The sequence below is a fragment of the Chrysemys picta genome, chromosome 6 (assembly GCF_011386835.1).
Source record: "Chrysemys picta bellii isolate R12L10 chromosome 6, ASM1138683v2, whole genome shotgun sequence".
NCBI lineage: Eukaryota > Metazoa > Chordata > Testudines > Emydidae > Chrysemys > Chrysemys picta.
Window position 1 is genome coordinate 4,343,668 of NC_088796.1, and position 26,059 is coordinate 4,369,726.

The 26,059-nt window shown below is 52.9% G+C and overlaps 1 protein-coding gene across 9 annotated transcripts in view; it reads left to right on the plus strand.

Moving 5' to 3' along the window:
* The window catches only part of CNTFR (ciliary neurotrophic factor receptor), a 440,626-nt gene that overhangs the window by 362,391 nt on the left and 52,176 nt on the right, over window positions 1–26,059 (plus strand). For all 9 annotated transcript variants that reach the window (XR_010602077.1, XR_010602076.1, XM_065598664.1 and 6 more), the window contains 2 exons: window positions 15,032–15,149; window positions 16,129–16,295. Coding sequence is in view for 7 of the 9 variants with exons in the window: in XM_065598664.1 (XP_065454736.1) it covers window positions 15,032–15,149; window positions 16,129–16,295 (285 nt within the window). In the remaining 2 variants the exon portion in view is untranslated. The remainder of the gene's footprint in view (window positions 1–15,031; window positions 15,150–16,128; window positions 16,296–26,059) is intronic.

The following is a 26,059-nucleotide window of genomic DNA, read 5'->3' on the forward strand; positions in this document are numbered from 1 at the left end:
GCAGCCCTGCTCCAGCCTGGCTCCTGGCCTGTTCCAGTCCTGCTCCAGGCCACCGCAGCCCTGCTCCAGCCTGGCTCCTGGCCTGTTCCAGTCCTGCTCCAGGCCACCCCAGCCCTGCTCCAGCCTGGCTCCTGGCCTGTTCCCGTCCTGCTCCAGGCCACCCCAGCCCTGCTCCAGCCTGGCTTCTGGCCTGTTCCCGTCCTGCTCCAGGCCACCGCAGCCCTGCTCCAGCCTGGCTCCTGGCCTTTTCCAGTCCTGCTCCAGGCTACTGCAGCCCTGCTCCAGCCTGGCTCCTGGCCAGTTCCAGTCCTGCTCCAGGCCACCCCAGCCCTGCTCCAGCCTGGCTCCTGGCCTGTTCCAGTCCTGCTCCAGGCCACCCCAGCCTTGCTCCAGCCTGGCTCCTGGCCTGTTCCAGTCCTGCTCCAGGCCACCGCAGCCCTGCTCCCTTGCCCAGTTTCTGACTACGGCTCTGACCCCTGGCTTTGGTGATTGACTCTTGGCTCTGACTCGGCCCCTTGGCTCAACTCCTGGTTCCTGACTCCGGCGGAGGGTGGCCAGAATACCAGATGTTCCAGCACTTCCGGGAATGGTGTGGGCCTGGCCGCGTACAAGGTCACACTGCAGGGCGGGCGCCATTTTGAAAAGGCCGCTGCCTTTCACCCGTGCATGTGAGGTCACGCCAGAGGGGGCGAAGCGGCATTCCCCCCGTCTGATACCGGACAAACCGTGTCCGGTTTTGTGTCAGTCCCAGACAGAGGACAAAAGCACCCCAAAAGCGAACGAATGGCCTGCCTACTCTGGCTCTGGCCCCCGGCTCTAACTACTAAATCAGAGCGCCCAGGTCCTGGCACCGGGGTCTGATTGCAGAGTAAATGGCATGCTGATTATAGTAAGCTGATCATTCATTGAGCTGATTTACCAGGAGAGATGAGGGGCTGGGCCGGGCCTCGGGTTGCCTCCGGTCGTGATGGGGATGTCCTTCCAGCCGGATCTCCGTGGGCTTTCAAGATGCTACACCAGTCTCCAAAGGGCTCCAGGGCTGGTGGGATGCTGTCACCTCCGGCCACGTGCTTTTCCTTTCACATCACAGTGCGCTGATGCCATGCCGCTCCGGTGACGGTCAAGCTGCCCTCCTGTGCTTTTGCTGCCCCGCCTGGCCAAAGCAAGTGCCTGCCTTGCCCGCAAGGCTGGCAACATTCGCCTTGATGGCATGACCACTTCCACGGAGAAGAGTGATTCCGTTTGTCAATCACAAGCCACCCTCCGAGCCGGCTCGCGGTGTTGACTTGCTTCTCTCTCTCGTTGAGCAGACTTTCCTGCTAATGACCTGAACTCTCAGGAGCCATTAACGGCGCTCCGAAGCCGGGCCAGTGGTTTGAAGTGATACTCACGCTGACTCTGCGACCGGCTGCGTGGAACACTGTAGGCTCAATCAGCGTGTGGTGAAATAAACGAGAGCAAATCCATCATCAAATTTACTTACCGAGAAGCAGCATTTAGGCCGGGAGCTTGCACTGAGCTTTGTGCTTAAAGCTGGGATTTCAGCCTCGGGTTCTGCCTGAGTAATACGCCGTCTTCTCCCCAGACGTACGGCATTTACTCCTGGAGCTCAGGGGGAATTTTCTGAAAGGGCAAGAGCCACTCCGTTGCTTGGTTTGTGAGCGTTTTGCAAACGGCCCTTTAAGAAATGCATCTTTTGCCGAGTCGACCCTTTTATTCGGCTCCTTCCGGAAAATTCCTGATGTTTGAGATGTGGACATTGACTCCCTTCTAGAACACAGTAGAATCGAAGGTGACACTCCTAGCCCATGCTCCCCTCCTTGGGTATCTGGGCACAACAGAGGCATACACCTCTACCCCGATATAACGCTGTCCTCGGGAGCCAAAAAATCTTACCGTGTTCTAGGTGAAACCGCGTTAGATTGAACTTGCTTTGATCCACCGGAGTGCGCAGCCCCGCCCCCGCCCCCCCCCCCCCCCCCCCCCGAGCACTGCTTTACCGCGTTATATCCGAATTCGTGTTCTATCGGGTCGCGTTCTATCGGGGTAGAGGTGTACATCCATAATTCCATAGATGGAACGATCCACAGATCTGTAAGGAAACAGAGATTTAGGTCTTGGAGTGTCCTGCTATTTAAACTGTGGTGTCCAACAACAAATACATTGTGTATCAATAGCATGATAGGTAATAGCTCACAAGAAGAAACTGTTGGAGCATTGATGAGGGACTGTGGATAGGGACCAGAAGGTCCCTGACTAGTTTCTTAAGGATTATTGATTGTGGGTCTCGGGAACTCAGCCAATGAAATTATCATACCTGCTCCTCTCTCTCCAGAGCCTCTCTGTGGTATTTATAGAAGCCCCAAGAGTATCTAAGCACCTCACACTCTTTTGTTAGAACATATTTATCCTCCCAGCCAGGCAGGGCAGGGCTGTTATCCTCCATGTAGCCAGAGTGACTGACTTGTCCGGATTCACCCAGGAAGTTTGTAATGGAGCAGGGAATTGAAGCCATATCTCCTGAGAGTCCCAGGCTAGTGCTGTAACCATTGGGCCATCCTTCCTCTCCATCCCTGGAGCCTTAGTTTCCCTCACAATTGACATACGTTGCATTGGTTTTAAAAACCTAGAAAATTCCACTGCAAAACACGTTACCTGAAGTTGTAAAAGTGCATTTCCTCCCAACACATACCCTAAAAAACAAGGGGCTTATAAGTAACGTCAACATTCATACACAATGCTAATTACCAGCCATGAGCCCTTCACTGTCACGGTGTCAAATTAACTCAGTAGCACATTCATCTTCACTTCAACAATGCTGCCACCCTCCACACGCACCGAAGAACTGAAAGTCACACGGCAACGTGCAACCATAGCAATTTTCACCAGCGTCGCCTACAGCAAAATCTCGACCTCTGGTGTCTCTGGTTCCCACATCTGCACATTCAGACGGGCTCGCTTCAGGAAGCTTTTTCAGACGTTTCAGTGGAAGGTGCGACGAACACGAACATGATTATTAATTATTATTTCATTTACTCCTGCAGCTGCTCCAGAGCAGAGACTTGCAGGCGGACTCTTGTGAGAACCCGTTCCTGTCTGTACAGATGCTCCCGTTATCAGCTGTAGAAATATGATTTATTCATAGTTTTTAATTTCCCAGTGGCCCTCTAGAAACCGGCAATTTTCAGGAAATCTGCATTAGAATAAATAACATATGTTTTCTGCAGCAACAAGTGCTGCTGTCAAGGGGAGGAAGGGCACCAATGGTGCATCTAGTCAGAAGCTAGGACATATACATATGTACGTGGATACGGATAGCCTGTACAGATAGCCTTGGTGACATCCTGTGTATATGGAGATATATAGGTGTGTAGTGTGCAAACACACACACACATTCCTAGATCCCCAGGCCCAGCTGAGCTCAATTCAACACTCTTAAATTATGCCCCTCTGTAGCAACCTCCAGAGTACAACTCCAGCAATTGGAGCGTTAGCCATGCCAACTTACTGCCTCATTCCTACTTAAGGGGGCAGGAGGGACTGGTGTAGCACCAGTTACACCAGTCCTACACCACCTAGAGATGGCTCTCCTGTAGGAAAGCCTCGGGAAGCAGGCTCACCTGGCTTTGTGACTGCAGACCTGTGTAAATTATCCACAGTGAGGCCTGGAGGAGGCGAGGATCTATCTAATATCACGGCACACACAGACACACACACACACAGAGTGTGAAATGTTTATGTTTCTGGAGGAAATACGTGATGGTACCTTGTCTTATAAAGGTTTTATTGGCTTGAGTTAGGGATGATGAGTTATGCAGGTCATCTCAAGCTCATGTCAATAAAATCCCTCGTCGTCCGACGCTCTGTATGTGCCACATGTGATAAAAGAAATAAACCTCTTACAGAAATGTTTTAGGGAGCCTTTGAGCCTTTTATTGATACTATTTTTCGTATCCCTCCACCTGTAGAGCCAGGCGTCCTTAGTACATTACGTTCTCAGCTGGCGAGGAAAATTCTAACTGATCCATTTCAGAAACCTCGAAAAATACCTAAAATAGCTTTTCTATATATAAATATGCCATGATTTTAATGCCTGTTATCTCACGACCCTCAGGGCCAGGAAAAGCTACTGTAGATCATTTTTAGTGGTTTCCCAAATGGATTGGTTACGGTTTTTTCCCTTCACAGTGGGACTCGAAGTACGAAGACTTTGTGGCTTGACAGATGGAGTGAGACAAAAATCGGTTAGTCGATCAATGTATCTATCCAGGACTTTATTCTTCATTGCATTGCATTGCATGGAATTGGTCCTTGCACACCAGCGCCACCAAAGCAGAACGGGAGCATTTCACACTCCCGTTGCACAGGCGCGAGGGACTACGCGAAACGCAGGGCAGTGGAGAGAACAGCCCAAGCGCCGTAGAATTATTTTACAGGTGACCCGTGTGACGAGTGGAATGCTGCACCTGACAAAACCGTATGGGACGGGTTCATTTAGGATGATTGGCACAAATGACTGGTGGTTCCATCCTCTGTAAGAGACTTGCCCCATCCAAATTCATGCTGACAACATATTGACTCGACAATACTCCATCATCTGTAAGCTGGCAGCATGGTCCAATGGAGAGTGAAGTGCTTTAGGAGTGAGGCAACCTGAGGGCTGGCCTCAGCTCTGCCACTGAAGTGTTCTGTGACCTTGGTCAAGTCACTTCTATGTAAAACTGGGACAATACTGCTTCCTTTGTGTCACTGATCTATTTATAATCTAAGCTGTATGGGGGGGCAGGGCCTGCCACTTATGACAGCACCTAGCACAGTGAGGCCTCTAGGTATTACTCTCATACAAATAATAGGGAATTTGGAGTATGGTGGATATTTTAAAGACAAGTAAGATTTTAATGTGGTAGAGTTTTTCAACATCAGATAATGGTGCATATGGCAGGACATTGTGGTATTGGCTTTCTCGCTGGCTTGGACTGTCTGCCCCTTGCAGCATGGGAGAGATGCTGCCATCTAGACAGAGAATCACCGAGAAGGGGTGAGCACAGCAAGCCTTTGATTAGCGAATCCCCTGGGGAAAGGCAGGACGGAAATGCTCACTGGCCTGAACTCATCCCTGGTGTAACTGAGACGACTCCCCTGGAGTTATAGCAGGGATGAATTTGGCTCTGTATTTTCCATACAAATGCCAGGAGCTCATGCGACAGGACAGGTGGATTAGAAGCAGGTGTGTGAAGGCTGCGGTGTGATAGGAGTAGCGGAGACTCAGTTAAACACAGACATTGACCAGGAGATTAAACCCGCAGGGGTTTCACACGGCATGTGGGTGGCTTTGTGTCTGAGAGAGGTTGGTAAACAGAGCGACAGAGCAGGAACTGTCTGCACTGAGGCAGTAGCTAAAGATCCTCCTCTGGATTTATTTCTCCATCTCTTGGACAGGAAGCGAAGGCAGAGAAGTTAATATTACTGCAGATTAAAGAGGGCGGAAGAGGTCAACTCCCCCTATACGCCTGCTTCTGGAGGTGCCAGAGGAGGCAGCATGCAGGTTCACCGGCCGAGCAGGTTACCTAATGGGCTGGGGGCTGCCCTGGTTTCTAGCCCATGGCACCCCATTGGTTGCAGGGTTGCACAGGCTGTCCCCAGGGGAGAACTGGGCCTTGTGACTGGAAATAAGTCAGACAGGACAAAAAAAGGTTGGAGGAACTGGAGGGCAGCCAGGGAATGGATTTAGTGATCGGAATCTCATCAGCTACGAAACACTGAGGGGAAAGGACATGACACCGGCGATTGGATTCCAGCTTTGAGGGGACGTTTGCGTGTGGCCGCGGGGTACGCAGAGGCGTCTGGGAACGGGGCACGTGCCGCTCCCGTTCTCTATGGTCCCGTCATTTCTGTTCCTGCTGGGTAGGAAACAGGAAACGTTTCTTCAAACTCCGCCCTTTGCTGTGCCCCACCATCTCGTCCTGCGAGCAGTTCCCCAAAGCAACCCGAGGGAAACGCTGTTCTGAACCTGGCCCCTGGGAGGCTCTGCAGCGGGGGGTGACCCACAGAACGCCGAACGCTCAGTGCAGACAGCGTCTTTAACATTCCCTTGATGACTTCGTTTCCCTCCCGCCCCCGCCTCTCTCTCTCCAGCGGCCTGGCAGCCTGGCCTGGCTCCAGCGATAGCATTAAGGAGCCCTGTATCGATCTGGGTGTGCTGCTTTATTTTCTCTCCTTAAGAGCATGGGATGGGCTGATGAGCTCTGCCAGCTAGAGGCAAGGGGGTGGGCCAAAATTTCACTGTAGCGCAGGGGCACTGCACAGCCCTGGGGGCCCTTGGCAGCCCCACCTCGCCCTCTGGAAAGGGGGGTGGAGACTACAGGATAGGTAGCAAGTTCGCTCAGCACCATTCAGTGCTGCAAATGGAAACTTCTCCACCTGGTGGGCGGGGGAGTCTGAACATATCAACAGATGTACTGCCACAGACCAGAGTGCCGCCTGGCCCAATATCCCTCCTCCGGGCATACCACTATGGACTGGCACGCTCCCTGTCCTGGTATCCCTCCTCCTGGCGCACTGCCACAGACCAGCGCTCCACCTGGCCCGGTATCCCTCCTCCTGGCTCTCCATCACGGACCGGCGCTCCGCCTGGCCCGGTATCCCTCCTCCTGGCTCTCCATCACGGACCGGCGCTCCGCCTGGCCCGGTATCCCTCCTCCTGGCTCTCCATCACGGACCGGCACTCCACCTGGCCCGGTATCCATCCTCCTGGCGCTCCACCACAGACCAGTGCTCCACCTGGCCCGGTATCCATCCTCCTGGCGCTCCACCACAGACCGGTGTAACACCGACAGACCCTGGTCGTCAGCGGGCGGGATCAAACCTGAGGCCTCTGGAGCTTAGTGCATGAGCCTCGTACTGCATGAAGTAAAAGCCAACTGGCTGTTAGCAGACTCATTAATCTCTAAGTGGTCTCGGTGCCACTAGATGGGACAGAGCACCATGCCCAGGAGGTGTGTGGGTTACACCGGCGCTCCACCTGGCCTGGTATCCTTTGTTCTGGTGCTCCACCATGGATCAGTGCTCCCCTTGACCCAGTTTCCCTCCTGCTGGCACATTGCCGTGGACCAGTGCTCCATCTAGTCCAGTATCCTTGTCTCTTTTAATGTTGGATACTTCAGAAGGAGGCATGACCCCTCCTCACCCCAAACACACACACTGCACCTAACTGTCCTTGATTCCATCACAGGAGGGACATACCTCTGATCACGGCCTACCCTGACACAGGTGGGTCAATTGCCCATGTCATTTTATCCTAGCTGGCATTACTGCCAATACTTATTTTAATTCATGCAAGTGTCATATTTGGAATCCTCCTAAACACTTGTCCTCAGTAGTTTCCGGTGGCAGCAAGTTCCCCAGGCTGAGGTAATCTTGTGCGAGGGGATCCACCATGGATGGATTGTGACCTGTATGCTCTGTTTCTTCATCCAAAGTTCTCAAAGTGCTTTACAAAGGAGGTCACGATGGTTATTAGCATGACCATTCTACGGGTGGGGAAACTGAGGCACGAGGCGCTGAAGCAATTTGCCCAAGGTCACCCAGTAGCTCAGTGGCAGAGCCAGGAATAGAACCCAGATCTCCCGAGTCCTAGTTCACTGCTCTATCCACTGGGTCACTCTGCCATCTTAAACACTGAGCTTTCTGGGACAGGCAGGAGTTCAAAGAGAGGCAGCTCTATGTAATATTCAGGCCAGTGTACACTTTGCTCCCTTCCCAGCTATCAGAAAAGGCAGTACACCGGCTCAGTGTGCAGCCGCAGCGTTTCATATGGAAATGTCCCTTTGGTTGCACAGATGGGTGACCGGCCTCGTTTCATTGGCTTTGACTTGATTCTCTTTTGCTTGCTGAGCTTGCCAAAAATACCACCTGCTGCCAAGCCCAGAGGACACGCCAAAAGTTTGTTGCTCCTCCACTTGCTTAAAAACAGACAAGAAAGTCTTATCCGCTGTGTTACGGTATTTGCGTTAATTCAGCCACGCACACTCTGTGCTGTCAGCAGGGGGTATGCAGAGAAAGTCACGTGGGCTGTCATTTCCCCAACCTCACATGTGGGTCTATTTTGATTTCCCTGGTAATAGAACTCCCAAACCCATGACAGGTGATAATCTATGCCAGCAAATTTAAAACGGACGAGAGGAAGTGCTTTGTCACACAGCACGCCGTTAGCCTGTGGAACTCATTGCCACAGTATCCAACAGAGGCCAAGAGCTGAGCAGGATTCAGAGGTGGATTTGGCATGTGTAAAACAAAGATCGCCGCAGCGTTATAGAAATGATTTTGTTAAAAATTAACAAACATTTTGAACACGGAACATAACCCTTCCCGGCTCAAAGCATGAGCTGACCTCTAAATAATGGGAGTTTACGAGGAAATGCCCTTCTGGCAGGTCACTCCCTAGTGCCATGCAGGGGTCTACCACCTTCCTTTGGAGCAGATGGCACTGAGTACTGTTGGTATCTATCTATCTATCTATCTATCTATCTATCTATCCTTGCTTCCTTCTTTGCTCCCAGTGCTCATGCACCTCTGTACCCGAGCAGGCAGACACAGAGGATTTTCAAGGAGGTTGCTATGAAGACAAACAGACTAATGATATTTGCGAGTCCTTCTGAGGCTGTCAAGCAATAATGCAGCAGCGAGGCCGTTCAGACGCCCTCCCTTCTTGCTGAAAAGCAGAACTAAAGTTCTAAGCCCAGCCTGCAAATCTCCAAACCGTCTTCAGGGCATGGAGGAATTAGCGAAGATCGCTGATAACTGGATCCAATTTACAAGGCGTGCGGCCAGGACAAAGAAGATAAATAATCTTCAGATGGGCTAATTAAAGTCTCGTTAAAGATTAATTAATGATAGTTGCAGGCGAGGCAGCCTTCCGGGGTGGTGCAGGTAGCGTGTGGGCCTCTCCGTGAGGCCGAGGTGAGCTGAAGATTAATTCTTGGCAATTCTGTGCTGTCTCTGCAAGGAAGGCACGGGGGAGTTCACGCTGTATCCAGCTCCAGACAGGCTCCCAAGTGCCCAGCACATTTCTGGTGCTGTCTCCTGATACAGAGAATTTAGCCGGGCCCTTTGCTGTCCCCTGCCCCCCACCCCCTGGAACAAATGCTTCAGGGCAGAAGCACAGGCTGCACGCGAATGCTGGTGAGTCAGAAGCTAGTGTGAGGGGGCGGCTAGGTGGAAAGGGCACCGGGAAGCCTGGCTGCTGAGCAGTGCATTAGCTTGACCTTTCGGAGAAGCGGCTCTAGCCTTTGACGGCCTCTCCAGGCCTGGGAAGGGAGGTGGGGCGCGGATCGAGTCAAAGCCGCAGGGCTGCAGAGGATGCTTGTAATGAGAAGGGCAAGAGACGGGAGCCAGTGTCGGGGTGGAGGCAGAGGAGAAGGCCGGAATCAGCTCCTTCGTATGACTAATGGATCCTAAACACCCTCGCTGCAGGGGGGGGGAGCCAGGGCACTCCCCTCCCTGATACCCCAAACATATGTGCTCTGCGCCCACCATTGTGTCCCCCCCCCAGCCCAGCCCCCCGATTCTGCCAGTCTCTGGGCTCTGCTCCATCACTGCACACACCCCCTGCAGCGGGCGCCGCCAGCCCCCTGGTACCCCAGTCTCTGGAGCGTCCCCACCCTTTTCGAGCTCCATGTATTTGATTTTCCTCCGGGGAATGCCCTGATGAGCTACTCCCACCATGTGGTAGCTCTGAGATACAACAGGCCGGTCCTTCACCCCCCTCACCCCTTCTTCCTTAAGCACTTCATCAGGTGGGTACTTCGGGGCTGCATGTTTTTAGCCTGGTGGTTGTTTCCAGCTCCTGTGAGATTCGGAGAAAGACGGCGTACGACCACAGTGCCAACTGGGTGCGGCTGCGTGGGTTGTAAGCGGTAGCTCCACAGGCAGCGAAGGGGTTAAGGGACTGGCAGGAGAGGTGGGGAATTCGGCATCGTCTCTGGCCTTGCGATGATCTGAACTGGTTTTCTGCAAAGGATCTGCTTGAATTATTTAACCGTGAGGCTCCTTGCCTGGACTCTGGCCTTCGTCTGTTGTCTGAAGGCTGAAATAGCCATCAGGTGAGACGCACCTTATACCAGAGCAGGTTTCTTCTCCCTCCCCACCCTCCTCAGTGCTTTGGCCAAGGTCTGTGCCATGCTGAGGGGCTGCTTTCTCCCAACAGACACAACGCCCCGAGGACCAGGGAGAAGGATGGCCAAGGTCAGTTAGTGTCCTCAAGCAAGCCTCTGCAGCGCCTTTTGCCTCAGTTTCCCCCTCTCTCTTTGGCTGGAAGCGGCTACATAGGAGGGCAAATTCTTCTTCTCCCTGGGACAATGTGGGTGGCATCCACGGCACCTCTGGTTTGCAATGCAGCGTCTCAGCCTGGAGCATCTGGAATGCCCTCCCAGTCGTCACTTCACGCTGGTGTCTTCCCCGGAGCATTTTCTGCAAACCGGACTCGGCACAGTGAGCCGTTTGCTCGCAGCGGGACGGGGTTTCGCTCCTCGTTTCACCCTCTGGGAAGAAAGAGCCGTTGGCGGCTTGGTTTAATGTATCTGGAGCTGCCTCGTGTGCCGCTCGCTGTTCAGTGTGTGCAAAACGGTCTGCAGCTGACGGATACCCAGGAGACCCAGACTTTGCTCGGCTGGGTGATGGACCAGGAGCCAACAGCTCTCTGGGGTTATCTACATAGAGGCTTAAATGTGTGTGATCATAAACCCGGGCCTGCCAGGCTGGTGATGTCATATGCAATACTGATGCTATCATGAAGCTCTGCGATGCCGCTGGCTCTGTGCATATGGTGTGGCGAGGCCTCCAGGGATGTGGGGGGGGGGACGGGAGGGGTCATGAGCTGCTCTCGCCACGTTCATCACCTGTCTTGGCATCCCACCAGGCTGATCTGCAATGTTCTCCCGTCCAGACACAGCGAAGGGGTGTCGGCCTCCATGTGAATTCAGGGCCCTGTTCATAGAGTCACACAATATCAGGGTTGGACGGGACCTCAGGAGGTCATCTAGTCCAACCCCCTGCTCAAAGCAGGACCAACCCCCAACTAAATCATCCCAGCCAGGGCTTTGTCAAGCCTGACCTTAAAAACCTGTTCACACCCCGCAGACCATAGGCGCCAACTCTGTGGGTGCTCCCCCCGCCCCGCCTCCTCCCCCCCTCCCAAGCACGCCGTGTCCCCGCTCCTCCCCCTCCCTCCCAGCACGTCCCCTCCCCCCCCCGCCACCTAACAGCTGTTTGGCGGCACTTAGGACTTTCCCGGAGGGAGGGGGAGGAGCTGGGACACGACGTGCTCAGGGGATGAGGTGGAGAAGGGGCGGAGACTTGGGGGAAGGGGTAGAATGGAGGCGGGGCGAGGGTGGTGCAGGAAGAGGTGGGGCCAGGGCGGGGGGTATCGAGCACGCACCGGGCAGAGGGGAAGTCGGCGCCTATGCTGCAGATGCTGCCTCGCGGGACACGGCGCGCACCCGTGGGAAACAGGAGCATCCCAGGATGGGAGGTGACCCCAAAGGGAGATGGGTCTGGCCAGATTTCCCCATGGGTGAGATCAAATCAACACCCTCCCACCCTCTACACAGGCACTCTGCAGACTGGAGCTCCCACCAGGATTCCTGTCTGTCCATCCGTCCCCGTCCCCACAGTGACTGAACACCTCCCGAATCATGTGAAATAGAAATAACAAGAGCCTTTTCCCCTCCTCCCTCTCTCGCCGGGAGCTTGTGACTGTGTTTGTGTATTTACACTGGTGTGAGTGTGCGAGGACATTGCAGAGGGTTTGCATGGGGTCCGTAGTGGGAATGAGTTCCAATGCAGCGGCCTGGGTCCCGACTCCCGTGCTCACGAGTCCCCCTATGGCTTGGCAGTTCCATTGTCCTAATGGAATGGCACTGCCAAGGGAGATCACGATTGTCATGGGCGAGGCGTCTCTCCCGTTGCTGTGGCCAGTCCCGCGGAGGGCTCCGAACATCAGGCCAGAGACCTTGAACTGGACTCTGTTTCCAAGGGGTGGCCTGAGCGGAGTGGAGCGTTGGGCTGATGTCTTTCTGGGAGCCCAATGCTGACCCATGCAGTGGGGCTCTAACCCCGGTCAGCGGCTATTTGGGAGCGATGGATGGTGGGTTGAGTGGAGGCCATGTTGGCTCCTCCGTCTTTGCTTATGGAAGGCAGTCTTTTCTCAGAAAGGGTGAGGAATTCTTTGTTGTCATGCTCAGGGATATGAGCAGGACTGAGGAGATAACAAACCAGGGCTGATGTATATCAGAGACCTTCCTGACAGTGAACTGTAGTAGATTGTGGAGTTGTTCCCCAGGGAAGAGGTGGGAGCCCCAGGGCTTGGATCTTTTAAAGGTCAACTAGACAGAGCACTAGAAAATCTATCTATGTCTTTTTCTATTGCTGTGGGAGCAAGTTACCGAGTGAAGTGTACATCCATGCTGGCATACCACGCCAACACCTGAGCTGTCTAGACCTGCATAGGCAAGTGCTTAGATATCGATTTTTAGGGCCAGAAAGGACCATTATGCTCATGTAGTCTGACTTTTTATTCTTTGAGAGCCAAGGTGGGTGAAGTAATACCTTTCGTTGGACCAACTTCTGCAATACAAGATATTACCTGCCCAACCTTCTCGCTAATATTCTGGGGCCAACGCTACACTGCTTTTATTTTTTGTATTATCGTAGTCATGGGCCCGGCCCCCATTGTGCTAGGGATGGGTGAACTATGGTCAGACCTTTCCCATCTGAAACATCTCTGATCCTCTGAAGAAGGCACAGCCGAGCCCCAGGGTTTAGAGCAGGTGAAGGGGTTCTCCTGGCCCAACGCATAAGCGCGTTCCTCTCTCACATGTCCCTGGTTTTCTGCCATCCTTGGTGAAACAATTCCACTGGCCAAAGTGTTGACGCAGACTGGTCCTGACGGGTACCTTGCATTTCCCCCGTCTTGGCCCGTTTAACCAGCCTGCACAATGCCTGCTCCTCTTGTTCGCTACAGACCATCAGCTTTTCCTCTCTCTCCTAATCTGCGTGTCCCCAGTTCCTCCCTCTCTTTAGACAGGACACGCTCTCTGATGTTTCTGGTACTTTCATTGTCGCCTTCGGGCTCTCTCTGGTTTGCAAATCTCCCAGGGTTGTGAGGCAGACAAAACACCAGGCTCCCACCAGGTCCTCTGGCTCAGGCCAGGGCACACTGTCCAGAGAGGGCAGTCCTTGGGCTATCCCGTAGGCATGACACGGTCTCAAATACAAGTGACGGCTGCCTTGGGCACAAACAACTGCAGATGCCGTGCACGAGAGCTCATAACGGCACACCTGGTGCTGTATTTTGCACCGCCCGCAGGTGTGTGAGGTGTGGGGATGGGAAGATGAGGTCCCTGTCCCTCATTACCATTAGCAGGCGGTCATGCATGGATATAATACACTCACACCAGCCTATTACTGGCAGATACTGAGTCATTGGGTGCGATGTTCCCTGGCTCTGCACTCTCAGGAGCGGCGCCAGGGTTTTTGCCGCCCTAGGCGGGGGTCCTTCCGCGCTCCCGGTCTTCGGCGGCAATTCTGCGGCAGGGGGTCCTTCTGCGCTCCCGGTCTTCGGGGCACTTCGGCGGCGGGTCCCGGAGCACAGAAGGACCCCCCACCGCAGAATTGCTGCCGAAGACCCGGAGCGCGAAAGGACCCCCCGCCGCAGAATTGCCGCCGAAGACCCAGAGCGCGAAAGGACCCCCCGCCGCAGAATTGCCGCCCCCCAAATCCTGGTGCCCTAGGCAACCTAGGCGGTCACCTAAATGGAAGCACCGGCCCTGTGCACTCTCCATTAAATACAGGTGCCTGCGGGTCTGTGGAGTTTCTTACTCTTGCCCTGAAAACAGTTCAACCCCAGAACAGGTCAATGAAATTTGGGCTCCAGTCGTTTCCCCGTAGCCACCTCCCTCTCTGCACATATGCCGTCTTTGTATAATACTGTCGCTCAGCCTGGTGGGCTGCCCATGTTCTCAGCGCTGACGTCACAGAGCAGGGGGAGAGGAAATCCCGCCACGGCAGGCGTCAACGAGCGACGTCCTCTGGCCTGTGTTCTGCAGGAGGTCAGGCCGGAGGATCGCACGGGCCCCTGTTGGCCTTGACCTCTGTGACTCTTTTGTGTCACTGACCAATGGGTAGTGCTTGGTCCTTATGTCCATGACATGAGAATAACGTCCATCTGAGACAAGCTGGAATGTACTAACTCCTTATACAGTCCATGGGTGGCGTACCCAAGCCCACTTATCCACTGACGCTTTAAAAACTCCCGCACCGCAATCTGGGTCTATGCTGGTTATGTGATATGTATGTATCTTTTCCTCCTTGCGACCGATCCCTGTAATCCCTCAGAACTCAAGCCTGACCCCAGATGTACAGTACCTTCCCCCTTAACTTGTGTATATTTCATTTTAAACATTCACTTTAATACAATGTTTAAATCTGTTCTACCTGTGTGTGTGCTCTACAGAGGATAAGAGACCTAGTACTGCTGCCAGCTCCTTTTGCTCAGGTGTCGGAAGTTGTTGTTCTGGCAACAGAAGCCCCAGGGTCCTAGGCCCAGCTCCCAAAGTGTGTGTGTGAGTTGCACAGCTTTGGCTGTAGTAAGTTGCAGGGCTAACGCACGCCTCGAGTGTGTCTGCTCGGGGGGTTATGCCCTCCTAAAGGGCTGGCAGCCAGCTGGCAGACACACCAATTAGGGAACCGGGTCCTGTGGGTGACCTGCTGGCCAGGTTCTGATGCACCGTAGAATCCGGCCCTCCCAAGCAATACGGGGAGCCACATGGAGTCTTTAGAGTTGGAAGCTGGATGGTGGGGTTGGCTTTGTTGCCTCTGCCCATGAGGTCCTCCTGGGTCAGTTTCCATTGCATAATAACGGCAGTGAAATCCTTCTGCATTCAGCGTGTCCCCGCCTCTCTGCGCTTCCTCCGTCGCACAGACCGGAGCGACGAGGACGTCCCCATTAGTAATCTGGGTCTCTGCTTCCCGGCAGCCTCGCCCAAGGAGCCAGTGCTGATGTGCCGATCCAACAACTACCCCAAGGGATTCTACTGCAGTTGGCACCTACCCAGTCCCACGTACATCCCCAACGCCTTCAATATCACCGTCATGTAAGTGCCTGGGTCCCTGGGGGAGGGGAGAGGAGGGGAGAGTTGCCTCTTTGCATGGGGCAATTTTGTCTCCAGACTGAGGGCCAAATCTGGAATAAATCTGGAGTCGCTCCTTGACTGTGTGTGGACAGGAGCTGCTGGCTCCTCTTCGCATCCGGGTGGAGTGGGGAGCATAGGGGAGTTTGCACTGCAGCTGCCCACTGTCCTTGTTCTGTGGATGAATCAATGGGTTTCTGGCTCCAGGGCTGTCAGTCAGCACAAAATCCCTCTTCCCGACGGTTTCAAGTCGCGGAGAGCGCATGAGCTCGGGGCGTCCCCTTTGGAAGGAGATAACCTCTTGGGCGCTGGAGCTGGCATGGCACCTTGTAGCCCCGGGAGGTGGGGTTGCAGTGTTGGACTGGGGGTGATGGCAGAACCGAGGCAGAAGCTGAGAGACGCCCCCTTGTCTGCGCCTGCAGAGCCGTTTCTAAATGGGTGCAGTCGCCCCCATCCACAGCACGGGAGGCTGGGGCAAGGCCCAGCTCAAACGCCAGGTCACAATCCCACGACACACTGAGAAAGGGGGAGCAGGTCAGCCCGGGAGCCGGAGAAGAGTTTCACCCTGAAAGTGAAGCCAGAAAACAACAGGCTTCATGGCTGGGTTTGTGAGAAGGTGGAGAGTGGCAGGGTCTGCCTAAAGATAGACCCAAACTGGGCCACCAGACCCAACCGTCCCCGGCTTTCACCACACAGCCGGAAACCCCTGTGACGGTGCAGCTGAGGCCTGAGCCAAAGAGGAGGGCCCAGGGGAAGATGGAGGAGCGAGGAGTCTCCCTAAGGCTGAGGGCAGGTCTGAGCTGAGAAGAGACATGATAATTAAGGCCAGGCTGGAGCACAGGGATACCAGCATGGCACCAGGCCTGGACCCCAGTGAGCCTGTCCCGCTGAGCGCTGATCCTCGGGGTAACGCCTGATTTCTCTTCTTTTCTGGTTTTGACAGGCATGGCCCAAGAGAGTTGGTCTGTGAGAAAGACGCTTTCCCCAAAAACAGGTGTCACATCAGATATCTCCAGCTGTTCTCCACGGTGAAGTACAAGGTGACCTTGACAGTCACGAATGCCCTGGGCAGAAACGCCACCACAATCACCTTTGACGAGTTCGCCATAGGTAACTTCCCCGGCCGGCGCTGGGCTCTCGGAGCCGGGCGGGCGGTTTGACTGGTTCTGAGTGTGGCGCGCGGCTGCCTTTCTTAGTTCCTGGGTGGTAGTGCGGGGGAGAGGTGCCAGGTTGACAGCCTTGGAACAGAGCCTTTGTTATCCACAGAACGGGATTATCCAGGGCAAGGCATGGATGTGTCCTACTCATGTTGTGCAGGGACTCCCTCGAGTCAGAAGAAGGGAATATGGTCTCCGTGGTCCATATAGCCCATTGGCTCCTCTGCTGTTGGAAAGAGGGTCCATGCCAACTACGTGTTGCTTCACTGAGTGTTTTGCTTAGGACATGGGCTGTGACTAGGTTCTGCCAGTTTTGGTTGGATGTATTCCTGGGGGTTTCATCCCCTGACACAATCTTTAATTAAAGATTAATCTTTTAATTATGGGAAACTCCAGGACAATCCTGGTGGGTTGGTAGCCCTAGCTGTGACCGCTAGTTAGGTCATCAAACAGCTGTCCGATGACAATGCCATGTGGTCGCCACAGAGCGAAGCAAGATTTGAACAGGCAGCCTCCGAGCCGTCCGATTCCCAGCTTACGGCCTGGCGCGTTGCCTGTTTCCCATCGCGGGCTGCCGGGATCAGAGGAGATAACTGAGCTGTCAGAGCAGTCCCCAAAATATACGCTCAGCTCCTTTCTACTCAGACGCGGCTTGGGGCGGGAAGCAGGCCTCCTTTGGAGCGGCTCCACTGTCCGCCTCCCATTCTGAGCAGGGAGAAAGAAGTTCCCACAGGGAACGGGTGCATGAAAAGAGGGGTTCGCTGTTTGCACCAGACTTACTCCGTCCCTGTTTTCACTCAGCCAGTCAGGGAGCAGAAATAATAGATCGGCTGCCCAATCACATGCCACAAGCAATAGACGGTCACAATGAGTAATTCAGGAACAGCCTATAGGCCGAGTTGTGGTCCCTAAAGCAATGCATCAATAGTTCCCTTGTCTCAGGTTCCGTGTGGTTTGGTATCAGCTTCGTCGAGAGATGCAGACATCTCTTAGGAGAGGGAAGAGCCACCAGAAACACAGCAAACAAGTGGGATACGCTGTTGTTATTGAGCATGTGCACTGCGTTAGCACCTGGAGGCCTCGGTCTAGCCAGGGCCCCCTCGTACCGGGTGCTTTCCAGACATACACTAGAAGCCCATTCCTGCCCAGTAAATGCACAATCTTCATCCAAGGCAAGAGCTGGGTGACAGAAGCGAAGAGGAGAAGGAGGATTAGCTGTGGTAGCGTTATTATTTATGTATATAAGCCTAGCCCGTAGGAGCTCTAATCCCAGACCAGCACCCTGTTGTGCTAAGTTCTGTGTCCGCAATTCATAGGTGCCCATTCGGCGGCAATCTCAGCCAGCCCCCTGCCCAGCTGTAACGTACAACCGAGCCTTACTGAACAGGCGGCCGGGCTTCAGGCGCCAATAGACCCACATGGGGGCACCTCGCGTAACCTCTCACTGGAACGCTTGTTGCTATTCTATGTGTAATAACGGTGATCATCACACGGCTGCCACAGAACCCAAACAGAATAGAACCTGGCATATCTCTAGCGTCCCACATCTCAAGGGAACCCAAAGCCCCGTACAAGCCACAGATGAATGACATCATCAGTGGTATCAGACTTTCCATTTGGCTTTGATTCTGTCTGTTTAGGCCTAGACAAGCTTTGGCTGAGTCGAGGAGCATCTCAGACTTTGTCATAAGTTGCTGGATGGAGCAATTAAGGTGAAACGATCACAGATATTCTTGTGTTTCTGGTTCTGGCCAAAACCAGACCAAAAACATAAACGCAAGAATTAACCAACTGGCCTTCAGTTTCCATCAAGATTCAAGTTTTCTTCCATTTGAGTTGGGAGATAAGAGCAAAGCCCAGAAACAAATAAAACAATGTGTTGGTTACACGAATGCACCATCAATTATTGGGCCATAGGAGCAAGGAAATGATGTCCCTGCAATTCAGCCAGTGTTCAGGCAACGCATAGGTCAGTTCAGGGAGAGAGAAAGATGGGCAAAATCCATGGTTGGTGTAAGCAGGTGCAACTCCATGGATTTCAGCTGAGTTGCTTTCACTCACGCCAAGATGGATTTGGCCCCTGTATGGTCCTAAATTCAGAAAAATTCAAACCGGAAATAAAGCACCAAATCTTAACAGTGAGGTAACTATGAACCCCGTGGGTCCTGTGTTTGTACAGCACCTAACACAATGGAGTCCTGGTCCGTGACAAGGGCTCCTAGCCACTACAGTAATACAAATAACAAATCCTAATAATAGCAGTTGGAACAACTAGCCCAGGGCTGTGGTGTATTGTCCATCACTTGGCGTCGTTAAATCAAAACTAGCGGTCTTTCTAAAGACACACTCCTTAAACTAAGGCGACCTCTAGTTCCACTACAGGTTGTTGGACTCAATGCAGGAATCACTGGGTGAATTTCTATGTCCTGTGTTATGCAGCAAGTCACACTAGATGATCATACTGATCCCTTCTACCCTGAACATCTCCAGAAACGATGTGTTTACACCTGCAGAGAGTAAGGGGATAGACGCCCCAGTGAGGAGTAAGTGGTTAAGTAGGCAACTGGGGAGCCGGCAGAGAAATTATGGGAGGAAGTCATCGGCAGAGAAGGAAGTCTACTCGAACCTTCCTACACCACCCAAATTGGGCCTCTTTTGAGGTCTCAAAGAGCTTGCTTGACTTTAAATAAATATTTAGCAAATGAAGCAAATCAAAATCAGAAAGGCTAAGGCACAAAATGAGTTACACCTAGCAAGGGACATAAAAGACAAGAAGAAGAGGTTCTTTAAATACATTAGGAGCAAGAGAAAGATGAAGGAAAGTGAGGGTCCTCTACTTAGTAGGGAAGGAGAGCTAATAACTGGTGACATCAAGAAGGCTGAGGTGTTTAATGCCTGTTTTACATCTATCGTCACTAAAAAGGTCACTAATGGGGACCAGATACTAAACACAATTAATAGCAACAACAAGGGGGAAGGAATGCAAGCCAAAATAGGAAAGAACAGGTGACCCACTATGGCCGTTCTTAGGTTCTTATTAAGTGGGGTTTTCAACAGAGTTAAACTACCCTGACTGAACTAACTTGATTAAAATTAGAAGGAGGTATCTACCCATCAGAGGAATGAGGAGCAAAGCCTTCCACTAGGCATAGTTTGGGGAAACAACCTGACTAGTTTGAAGATGGAGTTTGATAAATTTATGAACAGGATGGTATGATGGGATTGCCTGTGGTATCAGGGGACTGGACTCAATGACCCAGCAAGTCCCTTTCAGTCCTGTGTTCCTAAAATAATCCACCTTTTTATCCTAGTTTAGATAGGCCGTTGCCATCTAACCCTCGTCTGAGTGGTGGAGGTAAACACGCCTGAGAACTGTCTATACTAGAGCCTCCACTGGTTGGGAACTATGGCCCCAGAAACTCCTAGTGTAGACACATCCAGCAGTAAATTCAGATGCAGCCTCAGATTAAAGGCTCTTCCTCCCCCCAGAAGCCCAGCCACGCATGCAGGAGCTTAGTAGACTCTCCCTGACTCCCTCTGAATGGAATTGAATTGAATCTCAGTTGAGCGTGGAGCTAGTCTGCCACTTGTTTCCTTGTCAGACCACCAGCGATGGGGCCCATCTAAACAGCCAGAGTCCTGGGAAGAACTAACCTTCTTTGGTGCGTTTCCTCCTCTCCCCTGCTCCAGTCTCCAGCGGAAACCCCCCTCCCCAGCAGCTCAGAAGATGAGCTCTAATTGAGTGGAAAATGACTGGCCCATTCTTTTGATGTCCTTTGCTGCTGCCTTGCTTGCCGGTCACATAGCGCTGCTCGTTAGCATCCAGCTGCAAGGAGTCACTCTGTGTTGCCATTTTAAATGATGGCTGCAAGATGTGTTCGATCCCTCCGGCCGCCGTCTCTCATCAGTAAGGAATCTGGGCTGCTGTCCTCCCCTCTCTTGCCTGGAAATGGTTTTCTGAGTTGTGCTTTCTGCAAAGGTAGCAGTATTCGCTGAGGCTGGGAGAGGAGCTCGGAGCTCAGGGCAGTCAGGAGTGGGGAGAGGAGCCAGGGCAGCTAATGCACCCCTTACCACGCTTCACAAGCCAAACACCTCTGCTCTTTGCCCCAAAGGAGCATGGGAGCAGATGGACCAGTGCCATCAGCAGAGAAGGGAGAGAGCCTGGAGAGAGGGGGTGGGTCGTGGGTGTGAGCAGTGAGAGTGGGCTAGGGGAGCAGGTGGAGGCCTTGGAGCAGAGACACACAGAGAGGGACTAGGTACGGTGACCGAGGGAGCTAGAAACTCTCAGGGCATAAACTGACTATTAGCTACGGCAGCTCAGGAGAAAACTTCCCACGGGGGCAGACTGTCCCGTCACCGGCTGTCTGAAGCAGCTAGGGCTGGCCACGCTCAGAGACAGGATTCCAGGCTAGATGGGCCCCCGTCTGATCCATCCTGGCAGTGCCGAAGTCCCTGTAGGCAGCGTGAGCCGGCAGAGACACGCTGGCGAGGCGTTACAGTGGGACGAGAAGGAGCAAGCCCGTGCCTCAGCTGTCATAGGCACGTGGCCCAGTTCAAAAGGATCCTCTCCCCAGGGAGGGTGAAGAGCAGGACATTCTGGGTTGGGCAGGGGGAGGACAGCCAGAGGTTACTCCTCAGAAAGGGCTTGGACTCTGATAGGGCCGCCTGGGTGACTCCCCCTGTGCTTCCAGAGGACACGAAGGGGGTGTCTACACTGCAGTAGGCACCCACAGCTGGCCCAGGCCGGCTGCCTCAGGCTCGCGGGGCTCGGGCTAAGAGGCTCTTTAAATGCAGTGTTAGACATTCAGGGTCAGGCTGCAGCCCGAGCTCTGGGATCTTCCCATCAGGGAGGGTCCTAGAGCCGATCCCAGCCCGAGTCAACTGGCACGGGCCAGCTGCGGATTTTCAGTTGCAGTGTAGACGTACCCTAAAGTGCCAAGGAAAGGGGCGAGAGCTTCCCTTCTGTGCAGGGTGGGGCGGGCCGAGCAGGGCCTTGACACTCATGGCGTCCTGGTTCAGCCCATGGTTTCCATGCAGGAGTCGGGAACCGCTGGTCGTTTGCTGGGAAACACCGTGAAGCAAGGGAGCCAGCTTGTCTAAGGCAAGCCGCCACTGTGCCTGCGCTGATGGACAGGACGTGGGGTTCAGTGGGTGGGTGCTGGGTGGCACTGGCGGCCTGTGAGAGACAGGAGCTCTGACTCCGGCTGTGCGCACACTTGGAACTGGGGCTGCAAGTCTCTTCGAGCTAGTGCGCTTTACTGCTAGTGTAGCTGGGGTCGCACGGCGAGCAACGGCACAGGCCGGCCGTGCCAACCACGAACCCGCCTGAACCCTGTGGGTGGGAACTCGGTATAGTTAGCCTCTGCCACTGCTGCCTCTGCCCGTGCTCCCGTGGCTACACTACTGTTCTTAGTGCACTAGCACAAGCGTGTCTGTGCAAGCTGGTAGTCACACCCCAAGCTCCTAGTGTGGACGTAGCCTATAACTGTGTTCCAGGCCCTCGGGCATCCTGTCAGGCCGAGCGTCATGCGAGGAAACTCCCTCTCCCTGCTCCCCCCATGGTAAAACAGACCAAAAGCATCACATCTGTGCAGAACAATCAGCCATTTACGATCCATCGGTACTGGAACTGGGGGTGCTGCCGCACCCCCTGGCTTGAAGTGGTTTCCATTATATACAGGGTTCACAGTTTGGTTCAGTGGCTCTCAGCCCCCCCCTATACAAATTGTTCCAAAACCCCTGCATTTACCTCCACCTCTATATGGCCAGGTTCGACAGGAGCAGGGAGGGGACCTAGGACCTACTTTGCCTGGGAGAGGGAGGCAAGAAACGTGCAGTTTTGCTCCATTTCCCAGAGGGAAAGGCAGCATTTGCCAGCAAAAATGCTGGGACGTGTCACCCTCTATCGACTCCTCACATGCCAGCCGAGCCGCGGTATTTACCGGTGCCTCTAGCCTGGCCTTAGAGAGGCAGCATGTGGGGGTCATTCGCCAGCGGAGCACCAGCATCCACAAGCTGCTACCCTCGTCTGGCGGTTTGTGAAGTGAGCCCAGCTCTCATTGGATATCTGACCTGTGACGGGTTCCCCCCGGGGTGCTACCTGGAACTGGGGTACCACTGAGCCCCCCAAACCACCAGCCTGGGCTCCCTTTACACTATACTGCTGTGACCAGCCTGCCAAGCCCTCTCCCAGGCTCCAGCACACATACAGGTAGGGACACACCCAGCTGCAGTACGTGTAGACGCTGTGATCAGCTCTGCATGGGGAGGCTCAGCTAAGGAACTACCCTGCTGTCAAGTGCACCCCTCCCCCTCCCCCGGAGTATAAACCCAAAATTAGACCGTCTTGTGCTGCACAGAGATCTGTACAGCGTAAGCTCATGAAATTCGCCCCCTCCCTCAAAGTGGAGGAGGATGTGCAACAGCTTTCTGCCCCGAGTTATGACTCCCACGCACTGGTTTGTGAGAAAGCAAAAACAAGTTTATTAACTACAAAAGATAGATTTTAAGTGATCATAAGGGATAGCAAACAGCTCAAAGCCGGTTACCTAGCAAACAAACAAAACAGGCAAACTAAGTTTAATATACTAAAGAGATTGTATATGAGTAGCGAATTCTTACCTTAAATGATGATTCAAGCAGGCTGCAGAGATTCTTAAGGGGCCAGCTGCACTTGCTTACAGCTAAAATCCCCAGGTGTTCCATTCACAGGCTAAAAATCCCTTTAGCCTGGGTCCAGCACTTCCCCCAGTTCAGTCTCCGTTCCTTTGGTGTTTCCAAGAGTCTCTTTGGGTGGGGAGTCAGTGAAGAGCATACGGTGGAGAACCTTTTGTCTCAAAGCTTGGTTCCCACACCAGTCAGTAGAAAAACACTGATATTCCAAGATGGAGACGAGCACCAGTGACCTGGTCTCTGGTCCCTTAGTGTCACAGCTGCCATGAGGCTGTTTGTAGCGTCCTCAGGAAGGATATAAACTTCTTCTAAGGCCTATTGTTCTCCCTAATGGTTCATTAACTTGAATGGGCCCTTCCCAGCCAGCCATCTAGACTGACAGTCTTTTGCCTAGTGGGCGTTCCCCAGGGGTAAACACATTTGTAATACAGATACATAGCCAATATTCCTAGCTTCAGACACAGAAATGAAACATGCATACAAATAGGATAATCCTATTCAGTAAATCAGAACTTTTCCAATGATATCTCACATGACCCATCTTGTGTAAAATACATCAGAATTATGCCATAATAATCTCACAGTGACGAATATGGGGTGTGGTGTCAAATGACCCCCCCCCATCCTGATAGGCACTATTTGGGCCCCTGAGTGGCCTTCTCACTAGAAGCCAAGCACTGACTGGGCCGTGGAGAAGTGATCTGGGGTGAGGAGTGAGCCTGGAGGACGGTTGCTTGGCCTCTGCCCCTAGGACACTTTGTCCTTTGCACATACTGGGGCCTGCCAGAGCCTTTCACCAGCACAAACATCTCTCTGACTCTCGCACTGTCATTCACGTTTGCTGTACGTGGGGGAGGGGGAGTGAACAGCTCCTCTCTGAATCCTGACTTGTGTTTTAACAGCTTTAAAGCAGCCTGACAGATGGTATTTGCATTCTTCATGCAAAAGAGGGGGGGGGGGAAACCCAACAGCACCTCACCTCCACCGCGATTTTTCTGATGGGAGCCTTGGGCAAGTTATCAAAAGAAAATACACGGCATTAAAAATGTAACATCCTGCTGGTGCTAATTATTCCGCATATCAAAAGCAATTCAAGGCAAACGCGATTCCAAGCGAACCGCGGAGTGCGGGCCACCAACCTCAGGAAGGGAAAGACATTTTCGGCTCGTTCGGATGTGATAACATGCTCAAATGCAAGCCCGGCACTCGAAAGGGCAGGCGGTCCCTGACCCCTTCGACCCGAAAGGAAACCGGAGCATTCTGCAGAACGGCATGCAGGTTATACGCAAGGGAGACTTCACCGCCCCCCCCCGCCCCCCACCCCCAAAACGCAACCACCTCTCAGACGGCAGCCTGGCCACGCTGAACAGCAATTTAGAATGTGAGGACCGAGAGAAGCAAAATGGCCTTGGAGTCAAGGCACTGGACTGGATTCAAAAGATACAGGTTCAGTTCCTGACTCTGCCACAAGCCCTCTCTGTGGTCTTAGGCAAATCACTTAATCTCCCTGTTTCCCAGCTGTATAGTGGGGTTAATGATACCTCCTTACTTCCAAAGGGCTATGTGAGGATCCAGTATTAATATCTATGAGGTACTCACATGCTACACAGATAGGTCTGTAACAACCTACCCAGCAGGTCAGTTCAATTTAAATGACGTAGGTAGGCAGAATTAAAAGACCTAGACTGGAATTTAGCCAAGCCATGGAGTTTAATACCCTTACTCTTGTGAAAAATGCCCTGGGATACTTAATGATCTTAAGTGATCGGTTTTACAGCTCGGTTGAAAGACGGCGGCTCGGACAGCATAGTGTGCTCGGTTTTACTCGGAGAGTTCCTCCTTGCCGCAACTGAGGGGGCCGGACTGCTTCATTTCTGAGCTATGACAAGGTGACAGGCTAGGCTGAGATCTGAAAAGCTGAGGTCACATTTGTCTGACTGGGGCAGGGGCTGTCTGAAAAAGGAGGGCGTTCACACAGCATGGCAAGCTTGGAAATGAAACGTGGGAAGGAAATTTACGTGGCCGGCCCAATGCTGCCCTTGCTGCTCTTAGAACTGCTGGGCCAGCAACAATTGGTAGCGAGAGCTTTTTTTGCCGAGGATTATTTATTTTCCCCTTTTTTCTGCCAGTGAATTATCCATGAAGGGATTTTGATTCTTTTTTTAATGAATTGGGTCCGCATTTGAAACGAGGTGCTGCACGTTTTATATGAACGCCTCACGGCCTAGGCGCTGTTGGTGAGCTACGTGATTCATTTACTACTTCCACTCGTCTCTGGTCTACTCAGTTCTTATTCCTGGCATGACGTGGGTTACCTGAGTCACGTGGTATTGTTTCTGCTCTCTGACTGGGTGACTGACATTTTTCGAAGGAGCGAAACCAAAGACATCAAATGAGAGATTCAGTGTACCTCCATCAACATGACAAAGTCTTTGCAAAAATCACAGAACCCCTGTTTGATAGCTGCTTGTTTGAGTGCTAGCAAGAATGCTCCTGGTCAGTTAGAAAGGTCAATCTTTTCTATAGCCTAAATGGTGACCATGCGGTTCGTATGTCCCCATAGTGGTCGATCCAGCCCATCCCTATGGAGAACAATGCATGCTTGTCCCCTATAATACATTCGTATTATTTTGTACAATCTAATTATAAAAGATCTAAGTGGTAGGGATTCCCACTTGTTCTCCCAGTGTAATTAACTGTTATAGTTATACCAGTATCACTTCCTTTGGAGACACGCTTATTCCAGTATAAATGTGGCTTTTTTCTGTCTTAAACCACTTCCCAAGCGACATTATCTTATACTAGAATACGAGTGTGCTCATGGGGTTATACCAGTAGCACTATCTTAGTTTAAATTCACACTTTGCCTTAGACCAGTGTAGGCAGGTCCTTCATTTCACCCTGTTACTCTACATTGCTTACCATGCTTTCTTTCTTTCTTTTTTTCCTGCTTGCAAATCAGTCATGAGCTGAGGTGGATTCCTCTTAGCAGATCAGTTGGTTAATTTAAGGCCGGGGTTCTCAAACTGAGGGTCGGGACCCCTC